The following is a 15,472-nucleotide window of genomic DNA, read 5'->3' as shown; positions in this document are numbered from 1 at the left end:
CAGGCCCGGCCCGGCCCGGGGCGCCTCCTCTGGGCACACCCCGGCGGAGAAGGCGGGTGCGCCCGGCGGGAGCCAAGGGCACCTGGGACCGTGGGGGCACCCGGGTCACACACCAGACAGAGCAGCCCGCGGAGTAAAATACAACAAAATGTTTAATGAGCAAAGTCGTCTTAGCAAATATGAAACCGCCACAGAGGAGGAGGGGCAGGCCGCGGGGCTGGAGGAGAGAACAACTACGTTAAGAAACCGAGGGAGGGCCAGAGGCCCAAGGGCTGGAGCTGCGGAGCTGGGGGGGGGGGGGGGGGGCAAAGGGCCGGACAACAAAATTCAAAAGTTTGGCCATAAAATATAAACACGCTGTTCCTACAGTGGAAAGGGGAGGGGTGGGGTGTAAGGGAGGAGAGGCGGTCTTGGGGAGGGGCTGTGGGGTCCCACCCCACCCTGCCGTGCACCCCTCCCATCCAGACCCCTTCCCTCTGTGTCCGTGGGTGCGTGTGTGGGGGCCGTGTGCACACTTCCCCGTCCCCGTCCCGCCCCGCCCCCCACCCTTAATTGCTGCCATTCCAGTTGCTGCCGGCTGTCATTCGGCTGTCACTCCTCTGCCCATCGTCTTCGGAGGGGGAAAGAGGGAGGGGGCGTGGGGGAGTAGCCCCCAGCCAGCCCGGCCCCACCCACCCCCGCCGCCTCTACCAGAAGTCCCGGCGGTGGTAAGAGTCGGGGTCACAGTACTTTGTGACAACCACTCTGTTGGCGAACTTGCGGCCTGTCAGGCCCTGCATGGCTTTCTGGCAGTCAAACACAGAGGTGAACTCCACGAAGATCTGCAGGAGGAGAGGCAGGTGAGAGGCCGGTCCCTGGAGGCGCTAGCTGGCTACTCGGCCCTCAGCCAGCACCCGCCCTAACCGGGACCCCCTGCAAGTGTGGTCATTACCCACATGCCCTCCGGAACCCCCGGATCAAAGAGCAGGAGAGCACGGAGCAGAGGTGTGCAAGGGAGCAAGCGCGGAGGCAGGCTCCCCGGGAAGAGGTCACATGTGTGACCTCCTCTGTACCAAGCGGACCCCAGTCACCCCCAGGGCCACGCTCTCCCCAGACAGTGGATGAAGTAAGGGGAGCTCAGAAACTAGGCTTCACACCCAGGCAGACACAGAAGGATAAGAACTGTGACCTAGTCAAGTGCCTGCTGGCTTGAACCACCAGTTTACAGAAGTGCGGGGGGCTGCGCGGGGGTGCTGGAATGCCCCTATCGCGTCAGCCATTAAAAAGGCGGCAGGGGAGGCAGAGCTGACCAACTGTAAGCCAGTGTAAAACCAAGTTGCAGGATTCCCGTTTGTGCCCTGAAATGAACCAAGTGTAGGAGACATTTCTGAGACCAGAGGGGAAGGCCGGGCACAGGCGGGAGGCACGAGGATGGCTGTTAATAACGGTGTTGCAGAGCGTTCAGCAGTTCTCAACAGGGCGCCTGTCCCAGGCTGGAGATGTGGTCGGTTGTCCCAGGGGCTGTGGTGCTCCCAGGAGCTGGTGGGCGGAGGCCCGGGATGCAGCTAAGCATCTAACCACGCACAGCAGACCCCAAAGCTAGCTGCCTGTGTCTCCGGGGAAACACGCCATCGCCTTTAGTCATTTCAGCAGAAAAGGGGGCGGGACGGAGGCTGACTATAGACTTTACGAAGGAGAAGTTGCTGGCAACTGGAAGCTCCGCTCTGAAACTGCTGTATGTGCACAACACAACCCAACCCGCTCTCTCACTCTGACAGTGTCTCTACCTGCACACGTTCGAAAGGATAAAATAAAGTTTAAAAACGAAACAGGCTGGTCCCAGAGGTGAGGCAGGGTCATTGGTTCCTTGATGTTCAGCCCCTCGTGGGCCAGGCTCCGTCTAGGCTCCTTCCTGTGCCGCTGACAGCACCAAGCATGCGCCTGTTCCAGGCTCTGCGCCCGCCCAGGACCCACCTGCCTGCTGCAAGAGCAGGGCCTCCTGGGTGCCCACGGCCGCCTCTGGGCCTGACGCTCCTATCTGAGCAGTGCCAGGCCTGCCTGCTCGAGCGGGAGAGGCACTCCCGGTTCCCGGGGTGAGCGTGCCCCCAGGGCACAGGGCTGGAGGTGACCGGACCCAGGGGGCTGGGAAACCAGGCCGGAGAACGTGACACCTGACCGCGTGGCCTGCGTCCTCCTGGGAAGGGCCAGGAGCTGCTGTGAGCGCTCCGGGGTCACCAGGGGAGTTCAGCGGGGTCGCTCAGAAGGACACCCAGCACCGGGAGGTGAGTGTGTGGGAGTGGTGTCTATTTTTAGCATTTTCCCCGCTGCGAGGACAAGGCCGAGCCACCTGCACACAAGGTCACACAGCAGCCCTGCACCCTGCTGCCTGCGTGGGCCCTGGGCGCCGGGGGCCAGAGGAGGGTGTGCGGGAGCCACGGAGAGGGGCGGGCAGGGGGCGCACGCACCTTCCCGCAGCCGGGCACCTCCACGCCGTCCACGGGCCGGGGGATCTCGATGGACTTGACCAGCCCGTACTTGCTGCACTCGTCCCGCACGTCCTCCACGATCTCCTCGTACTCCTCGTCGTCCAGCAGCTCCTCGGGCAGCACCATGTTCATGAGGCACAGCACCTCCGTGGGGTGGCCGCCCATCTGCACCTGCGAGCTCATCAGGCCCGGCACTTGCAGGGTCACGGGCGTCTGGTTGATGGTGCTCTGTGGGGTGCAGGCAGGGGTGTCACGGGCCGCCCCCGGGGGGCACCCGTCCCGGCACACCGAGCCCGGCCCCGTCCCGCCCCCCGGCCCCCGAGCCAATGGAAGATGACGTGCCGGGAGGCTCACCAGCGTGGCGTTCTTGGCTCCCACACTCGCCCTCTGGACCAGCAGCTTCTTGTCCCCCAGCTGCATCCCGTTCAGCCCCGCGATGGCCTGTGTGTGGAGGACGGCGGGCGGGCGCAGGGGAGAGTGTGGGTCAGGGCCCAGGAGCCCACGGGCCCCCAACACCAGAGGCGGGCGTTGGTGGGGGAGGGGGGAAGGCAAAGGGCCGAGAGCTGGGAAAGCGGGCAGGGCCCCGAGGCCGGCGGCCTCTCCCGCCCGTCCCGAGGGGAGCCCTGAGCGGTAGCACAGCAGGGTGGGGGCCCGGCTCACCTGGTCCGTGACGTTGATGTCCACGTACTCACAGAAGGCGTAGCCCTTGGAGAGCCCGGTGGCGCTGTCCTTGACCAGGTTGAAGGCCTTGAGAGGCCCGAACGATGTCAGCAGCTCCTTCACCTGCGGGGCGGCCGCGTCAGGGTGTGTCCGGGTGAAGGTGGGGGCGGGGGGGGGGGAGGGGGGGGGGGGGGGCGGAGGCCTACCTGGTCATCGTTCAGGTAGTTGGGTAAGCCCCCGATGAACAGCTTGTGGGCAGAGTCCGGGACCACCGTGGACACCACTCCTGGGGGGAGGAGGAAGGGACAGACTTGGATGCCCACCAAGAGGTTGCCACCGAACCCTGGGGGAGGTGCAGGGAGAGGCCCGCCTTCCTCCCGGCCCGGTGACAGCTGACAATAGAAAACGCCTTGTCCCCAAGCCTGCCCGCCTCCCAGGTACCGGGTGACACGCCAGCGCCAGCGTGGTGCAGAGCACCGGCCCCGCCCAGGGGCCATGAAGACCGAGCTCACCCCCACCTGCTGCCTGCGGCTAGGGAACCCCACCCTCCCGACGGGGTCTCAACGACGCACAGCCCCGTCTTCACCCTTCAACCTTCCCGCCATCTCCGGCCCGCCCCGGGCTCCTGCACGCCACGCAGCCCCCCAGCCCGACGCTCTGGCCCCGGGCAAGTGTGACACTGGAGGGGCCTCTGTGCCTGTCCCTGAGGTGCCCGGCTCACTCAACACCGGCCCCGGCGCCCAGTGGGGCTGACACAGCAGGTCACGTGGGCTGAGTGGGTTGCACTGAACTCTGGGCCCTGCCCCTGCCTCCCTCTGCAGCCCCCCACCGAGTAGCTGCCCCACCCCCTCCTGACCCTGGGCAGGTGAGCTGGGCTGGGGGACACACTGAGACAGAGCCACCGCACCCCTGGGAGGCTGCGCTCCCACCCCCTGCAGAAGTGCTGGCACCAACCCAGCCACCCCCGCACCACAGCCGAGCCTCAGACCCGCCCGTCCCAGGGGAGGAGCAGAGCATCCTGGGAGCTGGGGCCTCGTTCGAAAGTCCCCACAGGGCGGGCACCTGGGTCCCATTCAGTCTACACCTCAATGCTCTCCACAGCCTACCCACAGCGCGACAGGGGTAAACTGAGGCACCGAGAGGGAGTGCGGGCTGAGTTCACACAGGCAGGAAGAAGGGGCTTCCAGGACCCACTCACCCAACTCCGCAGCGAACTGAGGGCTTCCCCGACAGTGGGGGACCCGTCAGAGGCTACGGCACCGGCAGGGGAGGCAGAGCCGGTGACCCCCAGCCGTTGGACCCAGGGAAGCAAGGCGCTGCACACCGCCCCTCCCCGGTTCTGTCTCTTCCATGGACTCAGGTCGGGCCTGCAGCGCTGAGCGAGGCTCCGAGCCGCACAGAGGGAGAAGGTGGCACCCAGCACAGAGGCGCGTGGATGGGATGATCCGCACATGCCGTGTCCTTCACCCAGGACCTGAGGGGGCCCGGCCCGGAGGCCCTCCATGGCCACCGGGCTCTGACGCCGGGAGTGTGACCTCTCACGGTTCCATGGCCAGGACAGGGCAATGCCGCCTGGGACTCAGGCTGGTCTCAGCGCCCAAAACCAAGCCCCGACGTCTGCCACCACCTGACATTAAGGCCAGGCCAGGCCTCCACGCGAGCCTGCGGCTGCATCTGCACCGGCTACCTGCCGCCTCCCCCCAAAGGCCGCCTCCCCCCGACAACCAAGCGGTCATTTCCGTGCCAGTGTCCTCCGCCTTCTGCCTCAGCCGGACCAGGCTGCCTGGTGACGGCGGGGCCTGGCACCGAAGACCTTGCCCAGGAAGGGCGAGGGCGGAGCCCACAGGCAGGAGCCTCCGGAGGCAGCGGGACTCAGCCCTGACCTGCAGGGTGAGCCCGGCAGTGGGCGGAGTTCACAGCCAAGCTGAATTCACCCCCAAGGTCACGTGCCTTCGGCTGCACGCACACCCGGGCTCTCCCTGCCCCGCCTTCCGGACTCCGCTCAGGACACCAGCAGTGGACAGGGGCCGGCTTCAGGGGCCGCATTTACGGGTCCCCGCCCCCCCCCCCCCATGCGCATCTAGCCTCAGGCCCATGCCCTTCTGCGGAGATGAGGAAGCCGCCTCCGGGGCCTGAATTTTCCCATCAAGAACGACCGCTGGCCCTGGCTGGTCTGGATGGAGCGTCGGCCTGCGGGCTGAAGGGTCCCAGGGTCGATTCCTGTCAAGGGCACGTGCCAGGTTTGCAGGCTTGATCCCCAGTGGGGGGTGTGCAGGAGGCACCAGATCAACGATTCTCATCATCTCTCCCCCTCTCTGAAGTCAATAAAAATATACTTTAAATATGCCGACCTCCTGGCTCATGGGTCGCCGCTCAGCCACTGAGACCCACACTGGCCGGGGGTCACTGGCCGGCCTTGCACTGTAGGACTGTGACCCCAGCCCCACACCAGCAGTGCCTGACAGGAGCTTGGGGGGGAGGGGAGGCTCCCCAATGATAACTGAGCAGGACCCATGGGTCTCCAGGGCAGAGCCTACCTGGGAGCGGCTCCCAGGCGCTGACACTCAGAGGTCAGCGTGCGTTACACCTCATTTTCCAAAAAGTCAGGCGCAACGCATTTACCCAAATGGCTGTGGGCAGCCCAGGAGCCGAGAGGGCACGCAGCCCGAGGTGCCCCCTCTCAGAACCCCAGCACTCCGCAAAGCGAAGAGCTGACGGGTTTCTAAAGGCGCCCCCGGAGCCCAGCCTCAGCAGGCAGACCACCGCCCCGCCCCAGGGCCGGCTCAGCCCACGCCGCGCACACGCCTGCCAGCCCACCTCCTGGCAGCGACTCTGACAGCCTGAGGCCCCAGGCCCGGCCCCCGCAGCAGCATGGCTCGGCTCCCCGGCCGCCCCGGGGCTCCCACAGGCCTGGGTCCTCCCTCACGCCCGCCTGTCGGCAAGTCCTGCCCGACTCCAACAGCCCCAGCTCATTCCATGGCGTGTGAACAGGCACGAACCCCGCTGCCCGGCCTGGGAGGTCAGGGCTCAGAGCGGGGGGCACACAGCCTCGGCCGCTGACGAAGTGTGGTTGCTGCTGCTGTCTGACCAGCGCAGAGTGGAACCTTCCAGAGAGCGGACGGCCCTGCCCACTCAGAGGGGCGCCGGCCCCAGGCCTGCTGCCACCTCCCAGCCGGGGACGGTGCACTCGCTGCGGGACAGGGTGGGACTCGGTGGAGACGTGAGGTTCCTGCCCCAGAGTCCATGGAAGAGACAGAACCAGGGGACACCTGGTGGTGGGCCCCAGGACCCACTGAAGCTTCACCTGTCACCAAGGAACCAGCTCAAACGGGCCGAATCCCGTTTCCAAGGAGATACCGCGAAGTCCTTGTGAGTCATACGCGCCACACGGCCCAGCACGCAGAGAACTGACCTCCAGTGCCGCCCGGAGCCAGAGCGGGACCGACCCACTCCACCCCGAACCTTCCCCCCGGAAGGCGCGGCCGCTTCCACTCGCCAGCCGCCCTTCCTCACCCTCAGCCCCCCGGCCCCCCGCGAGGCCGGTCTGAGCCTGGCCTCCTGCCCTCCGGCCTCCTGCCCTCCTGCCTCCTGCCCACAACAAAGCCCTTGCCCCCAGAAGCTGGCCTCGCAGGTGTGAGGGGTGGAAGGCTCGGAGGGGAACTGTGACAGAACAGTGACAGCTCGGAAAACACCAGGACCGGCAGAATCGGGAAACTGAGGCAGGCAGGCAAACAGCAGTTTGTGTCCACCCAGCAAATCGCATCTTCCCTACACCAAGGCCACTAGAGAGGAAGTGGGCTGCACATCTCCCCAGCCAGAGGGCGAATGGCCCAAGTCACCCCACTCCGGAGGCAGAGGCCAGAAGTCCGCTCAGGGCCATGAAGAGGACAAGCCTGAGCGGGACAATAGCCTATCGATCCGCCCCAAAGGCCTCCCCAGCGCCGCCTTTAACGCCCTGGAAGTGACGGCCGTGCACTCTCCCAGGAGCACTCCCCGCCCGCCCCCCTCCAGCCAGAGCCCCCACCTCCAGGGCCCAGGAGACTTGCAACCGGGGAGCCAGGGGCAGCGCCTCCCGGGCTGACCCTGAACCTGTCCAGAGCCCCGTTTCCCGAGGCCGCCCTGCCCCGGCTCCCCTGTGGCTCCCTCCGCCCCCCACGCCCGTCCTTGCTGAGCTCCTGAGTCCGTGCCTGCCGTGGTCAGTAACTCCCTGCTCGGTCTCCATGGAGAGCTTTCCCTCCAGAGGACGAGAACCGAGGCCCGTCGGCCCAGCAGCACCTCCGCTTTAACCACATCAGCCGGAGGCCAGGGCGTGAACCCCCGACGGCCCGCTCCTCCTCACCCGCATCTCAACACACCCCACCTCGCTTCACATTAAAACAACAACAAAAAACCCCGATGTCCTGGAACTGTCTTCTGTGCGTGTGGGCACGAGCCACTGCACATAACTGACTGCGCACACACTCACATGCCCTCACACATATGCATACACGCACACACGTGTGCACGCACTCACACTCGCACACCCACAGATGCATGCACGCACTCACACAAGCTCACTCGCAAACATGCATGCACTTACATGCATGCACTTTGCATGCACGTATGCAGACTCACATATGCAGACATGCTCACACACGTGCATGCTCACTCGCACACTTAAACACACACACCCTAACACTTATACATGCACACACACTTGTATGCACGCACATGCTCGCACACTTACAAGCATGCACTTGCATGCACACACACATGCACACGCAGGTACACACTCGCACTCGCACGCGCACACACTCGCATGCACTCACACACATACACGCACACCCATGCACGCACACCCATGCACGCACACACACTGCCCAGGGCCCAGAGCCGGGCCCTCACCCCCGCGCCGGGCTGGGTCCTGGCCCCGCCCTGACCAGCTGGGCTGTGCACCTCCAGCAGACAGCTCCCCGCTGGCCCCGCTCGAAGGTCTGGGGGGCGGAGCACTCCCTCTGCTTCCCAAGCAGCCAGCTGGGCTGGGGCCGCGGGCCGGGAGCCCACTCACCAGGCACGTAGACGGAGGGGTTCTCCGACATGCCGGGCAGGGGCTGGTAGTCGTGAGGCCTGCGGATCTTCAGCGACTGGCCCTGGAAGATGATGCCGTCGAAGGCCATGGCCTGGGTGGTCTCGTCCACCGAGCGGAACTGAAGGAAACAGACCGGGTGGAGGGGCGGCTGAGCGGCCGGGGACCACCGCAGGAGAGCCCACGCCAACAGGGCTGCCACGGAGCCCGCCCCCTCACCTCCAAGAAGGCGAAGTTCTTGTCCTGGTTGATCTGCACAGCCAGGACGGGGTTGCCCGGGGCCTGCGTCAGCCCCCCCAGGCGCATCTGGGCGTTGAAGAAGTCCATCATGGCCTCCTGCAGAGGGAAGAGGAGACAGGGAGGGGCGGGGAAGGGGGTGGAGAGAGGAGGGGGAGGGTGAGAGAGGGAGACACAGAGGGTTTGGGGGGAAGGGGAAAGGATGGGGGGGGGATAGTGGAATAGGGTGGGGACAGAGGTCAATAGTAGGAAAAGCGGGAGGGGGATGAGAGCGTGGGGAGGGGCAGCAGAGGCGCCGAGGGCCAGGTGTGGGGCGAGCCCCAGGGGCCCAAAAGGGGAAGGAGAATTAGGGTTCAGGGTCAGATGCAGGATCGATGACCACACGGAAAGAGGGAAACAGAAGAGAGGAAACGAGGAGACAGGACACGGACGAGAGAGAGAGACGGCCAGTGGCGAGGAAGAAGAGGACGACGGGAGGGGGGGAAAGCGGCGGCCGAGTGGAGAGAGAGCGGAGGGAGGAGCAGAGAGACAGGGAGGACGGGGAGGGGAGCGCGGGAGGGGCGGGGGAGGGAGGAGAGAAGAGTGATGTGGAGGGATCTGGCCCTGGAGTCGGGGGCTGGTTCATCAAATGTAGCAAAGTGCAGGTTGAGAAAGTCAGAATGGACCTTACTTGCCTTCGCCGACGGTAGCAAACTTTTTGTTGCTACGAGGGATCTCAGCCCCACAATATTTCACTTTAAAGAGAAATGGAAACAACTCTTTGATCTCGGGGTTCTCAGGGGTGCCACGGGAAGGGGTGGGGAGAGGGGGAGAGGAGCGTGGGGAAGGCGGGGAGGTCAGGGCCATCAAAAATAAAAGAGCAGCGACCACGGGAGGGAGGGAGGGAGGGAGAGGATGGGACAGGCGGCAGAGAACAGAGGGTGTCGGAAACTGAGGCGTGCGTCTGTGTGTGTGTGTCGAGTCCCCCTCTCTGTCTCTCTCCACACGGACTCGGATGCGTGGATTCGTGGTTCGTAGGGAAGTTGTGTGTGTGCTCGATCCATGGGTTTGGAGGAGGGTGGGGAGGGGAGGCGGGTGAGGAGAGAGGAGGGAGGGAGGGCCACCCCCAGCCCGGCCCCTGGCTGGCTCAACTCCATCGTCCGTCTGGGAGGGGGCCGGGGGGTCTTGCAGGAACAGAGTCTGACCCGTGCAGGTAGGGGAGGGGTCGGAGGGGAAGGGAGGAGCAGGGGGAGGGGGAGGGGAGGGGCACGGCAAGGGGGGAGGCAGTACCTCAGTGATGCCGAAGGGGATGTTGCCCACGTAGAGGCGCCGGGCCTGTCTGGTCATCTGGCTCCCCACAACAGGCACCGGCGTCGGGGTCACAGCCAGGCCGTCCGGGGTCATGGTGGGGAGGAGGGCGGTGGCTGGAATCTGACCCGCAGCTTCAGGAAGGACGGGAGGGTCAGCGGGAGCGGGACCAGACTGTACCCGCTGCTCTACTGCCCGCCCCCCCTTCCCGGCCTCGGGGGCTCCCTGATGGGTCTCCCGCAGGCGCCCGCTCCAGTGCGGGGGGCTACCGAGGGGTGCAGACCCCGTTCCCTCCCCGAGTGGGGTGCCGGAGCCCACCTTGCATGGCCTTGTACTGCATGGGGGTGATGTGCTCAAAGCCGGGCGGCGGCACGTCCCAGTATTTGCGGACCTTCTTCTTCTTCTCATGGCGGGGGGAGCGACTGGGGGGGCGGAGGGAGAGCGGGCAGGCCCCCTCAGTGCGGCCGCGGCGGGCTGCCGGCCCCCCACACTCCCCTGGCTCCCCCCAGTAGCTCGCTCTCTCCGGAGGAAAGGGTCTGGGTCTGGGTCGGGTCGCGCCCGGCCCGGGGAGGGGAGGGGCTGGTTTCGAGGCAGGTGCGTGGCCAGGCCAGGGCGGGCGGGCAGGTGCGCGGGGCGGGTGGGGAGGGGTGGCGGGGTGAAGGGGCAGGAAGAGCAGCTCACATCAATCCACCGTGCTCCTCTTTAGCGCCTCTGGTCAAAGGTTTGCTGGGGGCAGGAGGGAAAGGCATGGGGAGGGGTGACTGGGGGCCTTGTCTTCCCCACACACCACACCCCCGGGGCACTAAGGCCCTGCCGCCCCCCCAAGCCCCACACCAGGAGAGGAAGGGAGGAGGAAGGCCAGCGGACCCCTTTCCGGCTGGAGACTGAGCAGAGGGGCGGGACTTCCCCACCGCCCCCCTCAAGAAGGGGCAGGAGAGCGCGTGGCGCCTGGAGAGGGAGGAGGCTTTGGACACCCGCGGCCCATGTCAAAGTGGGGGGTCCTGGCCTCTGAGGTCTCCCGTTCCGGGGGAGCACAGCCTCGGGCAATCCCACAGGAGCTCAGAGGGTCAGGGGTGGCCTAGAGTCAGGGGCGGGTGGGGCAGCCCCTCCCAAGGAAGACAGATCCCGCCCGGTGGGAGAGGAGCCAGAGCCAGGGCGCCCCACTCCGCCGCCCGCGCCGGCCCCCCAGCGGCCCAATGGGGGCCCAGCCTGGTACCTTCGCCGCCGCCGGTCCCGGGATGCGCTCCGCTGGTCCCGGTTGCGCCTGTCGCGGCTCCGGCTGCGGCGCTTGCGGTCGCGGCTGCGTGAGCGGCTGTGGCTGCGCTTCCGGTGCCGGTTCTCCTTGTCTCGCTCTGGGCAACGGGGGGAGGATGAGCTGAGGGAGGACGCGCCCTGCCCGCCCACACATGGGGGCCATGCCCCAGCCCCAGGGAGGCCACCCCCACCGGGCCGGGTGCGACCGAGGAGGGGAGTAGCAGGCTGCGGGTCCAAGGCCAGCCCAGGGGCCTGGACCCGGGGCGGGAGCCGGTTACCTGCGGGGACGGGCCTGGAGGTACCCCCAGGGTGCAAGGTACCTGAGCTGCTCAGGAGGAGCTGGGGAGCCAGAGAAGACAGAGGGGCTGGCGCCTGGTCCCCTCCAGGCTGAGGGCCTGGCCCCAGGGTCGTCCCTGCGAGGGGCAGGGCTAGAGGCTGGGGAACCAAGAGACCCAATGATGTTTCCCGGAGGGACCGGCGGCCCCTCAGGAGAGACGTCCCGTCACCAGGCGCACCCGCAGCCCCAGCCAGGCCCCCTCCCGAGGCCCCTCTTCCAGCCCCCGCAGACCTGAACCCCTGCCTCAGAGCCTAGTGCACAGCACGGGGGGCGGGGGCGCTTTCGCTGAACACCCCGGAGGTGGCACAGAGCTCCCTCCCCCCCTCGTTGGGGTCGGCGCCCGGGAGGGGAGCACGCCCTCCCAGCAAGGCCACAGCGCCCTCTGCTCCCAGACCTCCCAGCCTCCGAGGGGTGCAGGCTGAACCCCGACCCAGAGCGCGAGCACCGCCTTCTACTCAGCCCTGGACTGAGACACTGGCTCCTCCACCCCGTCCGCCCCTATCAGCCCCCCCGACAGCCCCCCCCAGCTTGCTCCTGGAGCTTGCGCGCTCGGGGCAGGGGTGGCGTCAGTGGGCGTGGAAGTGGCTTGCCGTTACTTTCTGACGTAATTAATTATGAATGTTTTGTGCCCGCACCTGAACTCGAGTCACTGGCACCCGGGCAATAGGCACCTACGCAAGGGAGGACAGCAGCGAGCCCCGGGTGCTCCCCAAACCGAGGATCGGGCTACACACACCGAGGGGCCAGGTGACGATGACCTCTGAACGCATCATCATCTGGCCACTCGGTGTGTATCCTATAGAATAACAGGATAACGTGCAAATTGTCCCCTCGACCAAGAGTTCCACCAGCAGGCAGGCCGGCCAACCGCCCATGTCCCCTCCTCCTGGCCAGGCTGGCCGGACCCACCCATGCACGAATTCATGCACCGGGCCTCAGGCCTCTAATGTACATATAATACACACACACACACACCTATATATATACACATATGTATATATATATATGTATATATGTACACACACATACACACACACACACTGAGTGGCCAGATTATTATGGGTTCAGAGATCACTCGCCCTCAATCCTTACTAGCGCTTTGGGGAAACCCTGCTGGGGGCCGTGTCACAGGGAAACTGAGGCACGGCGCTCCATGACTGGCCCGAAGGCCAGAGAGCAAGGAAGCAGCAGGCCCCTCCCCGGCTCAGGCAGCGCCTCTGCCCGGGCCTGGATGGGCCACTAGCCACTATGGGGTTACCTCCTGGACGGCAAAAAAGCAGAAATGACCCAAAAAGTGGAAGCAGGAGGAGAGGGTCAGGCCGAGGCCTGGCAACACTCAGGGACTCAGGCTTCCAGCCAAGGTCTGCCCGCCGCCCAGGCTCAGGCCCAGGCCCAGGCCCAGGCCCAGGCCCACCGGAGGCAGGGGCACCTGCGGCCTGGGAGGCGGGGCAGGACGTGGCTTCCCGCACACACAGGTGCACATGGTCGGTAGAGTCGGGAGGGGCTGGGCTCGGAGACAAAGACCCACAGACGGGCAGCACGTGGGCAGCGCGTCCCCCTGGGCACGCGGATCCTGGGCGCAGGGAGCGCGGGTGTGCGAGACGCTGTGGCCACCTGGCGGGGCAGCGCCGGGCCTGGCCTCGGGTACCAGGCGGCAGCACGCGGGCGGCCCACGGCCTTGCGGGCAGTCAGCTCTCCTGCTCGGCCCCTGACGCAGCAGCACCCACCCCCCGACACGCGGGTTCCCCTCCCAGAGGCGCCGGGCGGGCAGGGGCGTCTGAAAGCGCCTTCCAGGCGGGAGCCCCCTGCGAGCTGAAGGCCTCACCAGGCGGGATGCAGAGAGAAGCCCCCCTGGGGGCATCCAATGTCCGCGACTCGCTCCCCTCGGCCCTGCCGCCCAGGCCCGGGGCCCTCCCCCTCCTCCTCTGCGGGCTGAGGGCACCCCGGCCCACCCGCAGGGACCGCGCAGAGAGCCCAGAAGGCCGGGCCCGCGCTCCCCCCGCCCCCCGCAGCCCGTGCCCAGGGGAGCATGGCCACCCCACAGGAAGCAAACAGCATTAGACCGGGAGCCCGGGAGCCCTGCTCCGCCTGCGGGTCAGCGGGTCCCGCACAGAAACGCAGCCCGGGCGCTCGGTCCGCGGGCCCCCTCCCGGCGCGGGCCCCTCGCCCGGCCCCCTCACCCCGACTCGGGCTGGGCCCAAAGGGGCATGGCCCCGCCTTCGGGCCCTCACCCACGGCAGGCAGCCTCAGCGCCCACCTGCCCGGGCCCGTGTCTTCGCTCCCAAACTGAGTAATGAGACAAGGGGGGCTTTTCAGACGTCTAACGGGCCCCCCAGCCCCAAATCCGGGGAGTCTTCAGCCGCCCTCCCCCCAGCCCCGGCACCCAGCTGGGCAGGGCCCCTCCTTTGCAGAGCCTGTCTCCCCGTCTCTGCGCGGGGGTGCTCACAGCCAGGGACCCCCATCTGGGGCCGGACAAGACGTGGGCGTTTGTGTCTGGCGGGGGAGAGATGAGGGGCTAACACTCCCCATGACCGCCCGCGTGTTAAGCAAGACGTACGCGTGGGGCACAACACCATTAAAAAAACACCGAAAAACCACAGGGCGCTCCTCTTTCACGAGGCAACCCACGTCACACGCCGTGACCCGAGGTCCCCAACAACAGCGTGGACCCCCGCGCGGACTAGTCCGCAGGCCTCAGCACACGTGGCGGCCGCGGGGGGGGAGGGAGAGCCGGTCCACGCCGCGGCCGTGCCCGCGCCCACGTGAAGTGGGGGGGGGGGGCGCCCCACAACCGCCATTTTGGAACAAAGGGGGCGTGGAGAGACCCGAGCCGCGGACCCGGCCGGAAGCGGAAGTGCCTCGGCCAAGGAAAAGAGGGATCGCGGGGCCCGACGTAGAAACGTGTGTACACACGCTCTCTCCCCCCCGGTTAGGGAAAATAGGTCCGGAGGGGACACGCGGCGGCCCTGGGCTGCGCCGCCTCCGCCGGGACTGAGCGGAGCGCAGAGCGGAGCACGGCGCGCATGCGTGCTGCCCCGCGCCCGCCGCCCCCTCCCCGCCGCGCGCCCAGGCACGCCGGGCGGTCACGTGAGCGAGGCGCGCGCCGCGGGACGGTGGGGGTGGGGGTGGCCGCGCGGCCCTGAGAGGAGGGGAAGCGAGGGGGAAAATGGCGGGGGGCACAGAGGAAGGCCAGGGCCCGCCCCGCCCGCCGCCCCGCGTCCCCGGCGCCCTCACCTTGCTTATTCTCGTTGAGCTGCCGCTCGAACTCGTCGAAGTCCGACATGCTGAGGCGGCCGCGTAGGGCCCTGTGCAGCTCTCGCCTCGCCTTGCCGCCCGCCCGCTCTAGCCGCTTCGGCTACTTCCGCCGCTCGCTTCGGCTACTTCCGGCCGCCTCCGGCGCGCCGCCGCCTCCTGCCTAATCGAGCCCCGCCTGCCCCGCCCCGCCCCGGCTCCGCCCCTCGCCCCGCCCGCCCTCCCGCCCGCCGCGAGGTGCCCCTTCCCCAGAGCCTGGTCCCGAAGAGCGTCAGCTATTTCCGGACCGTAGAGGCAGGAGTCCGGCGCAGCGGCTTCGGCTTATTCCGAAAACGCCCGAAGCGAGGGCTTTGCCGGGTTCTCGAGCTGTCGTAACTTTTCGGAAATTAGCTCGTCCACGTTCGGGTGCTTCCGTGGGTCCTCGCCTTCCTCTGCGTCCAGCGCCCCCCACCCCTGCCAAGGGTTCGGATTCTTCCGACAATTCAAACCGTCCGTCTTTGGCCGCTTCCGCAGGGCTTCCCAGCTCTACTCCGCCGGCCCTGTCCGAACAGTCCGCAACTTCCGACAGGCCTAACCGTCCTGGGACTCAGCACTTCCCGAAGGTTCCCAGAGTTCGCCCTTGGGCCGCGCCAGGGATTAAGCTGGATTCCAAACTTCGGCTCTTTCCGGAGATTCCACTAGCTCACTCCTCCCCTCTCGCAGAACTTCGGCTCTTTCCGCCACCACTTCGGGGAAGGACGGCTTCGGCTTTTTCCGTCAGTGCTTCGGCTCCTTCCGGCGTCGGGAACCGAAAAGGGAGGGAGGAAGGAGACAAGGTGGGTCAAGGGAAGGATCCGGGGAACCGGCGGCGTCCCGGACCCCCCCTGGCGCTCCAGGTGGGGGAGCGGAGGAAAAGAAAGGCCGAGCTCGTGGAAG

The 15,472-nt window shown here is 67.0% G+C and overlaps 1 protein-coding gene across 4 annotated transcripts; it reads right to left on the bottom strand.

The window, feature by feature from the left end:
• Positions 1–134: 134 nt before the first annotated feature.
• U2AF2 (U2 small nuclear RNA auxiliary factor 2) lies at positions 135–14,728 on the bottom strand. 4 transcript variants are annotated; one of them, XM_028138417.2, is made up of 12 exons: positions 14,540–14,728; positions 10,931–11,066; positions 10,396–10,440; positions 10,033–10,136; positions 9,697–9,848; positions 8,410–8,526; positions 8,173–8,311; positions 3,332–3,435; positions 3,126–3,248; positions 2,808–2,906; positions 2,445–2,693; positions 135–821 (listed from the first exon to the last, which is right to left on the bottom strand). In XM_028138417.2, the coding sequence occupies exons 1-12, from the start codon at positions 14,586–14,588 to the stop codon at positions 687–689; spliced, it is 1,452 nt and encodes a 483-aa protein (XP_027994218.1). In that variant the 5' UTR covers positions 14,589–14,728; the 3' UTR covers positions 135–686. The 4 variants fall into 4 exon arrangements, with proteins under 4 accessions (XP_027994218.1, XP_027994219.1, XP_008159351.1 ...); XM_028138418.2 differs by having other exon boundaries at positions 2,820–2,906; XM_008161129.3 differs by having other exon boundaries at positions 3,332–3,411.
• Between the last annotated feature and the right edge of the window lie 744 nt (positions 14,729–15,472).

The sequence above is a fragment of the Eptesicus fuscus genome, chromosome 21 (genome assembly GCF_027574615.1).
Source record: "Eptesicus fuscus isolate TK198812 chromosome 21, DD_ASM_mEF_20220401, whole genome shotgun sequence".
NCBI lineage: Eukaryota > Metazoa > Chordata > Mammalia > Chiroptera > Vespertilionidae > Eptesicus > Eptesicus fuscus.
Note: the sequence above shows the minus strand (reverse complement) of the source record. Positions and strands in the feature narration are given on the sequence as shown.

Excerpts from the sequence above, each read along its gene's own strand:
- U2AF2 (XM_028138417.2), bottom strand. The coding sequence starts at position 14,588 with ATGTCGGACTTCGACGAGTTCGAGCGGCAGCTCAACGAGAATAAGCAA. Across the intron at positions 11,067-14,539 it reads GCTCAACGAGAATAAGCAAG|AGCGAGACAAGGAGAACCGG; the intron begins GTGAGGGCGCCG and ends CCCGTTGCCCAG. Across the intron at positions 822-2,444 it reads AGGTGCCCGGCTGCGGGAAG|ATCTTCGTGGAGTTCACCTC; the intron begins GTGCGTGCGCCC and ends CTCCTCCTGCAG.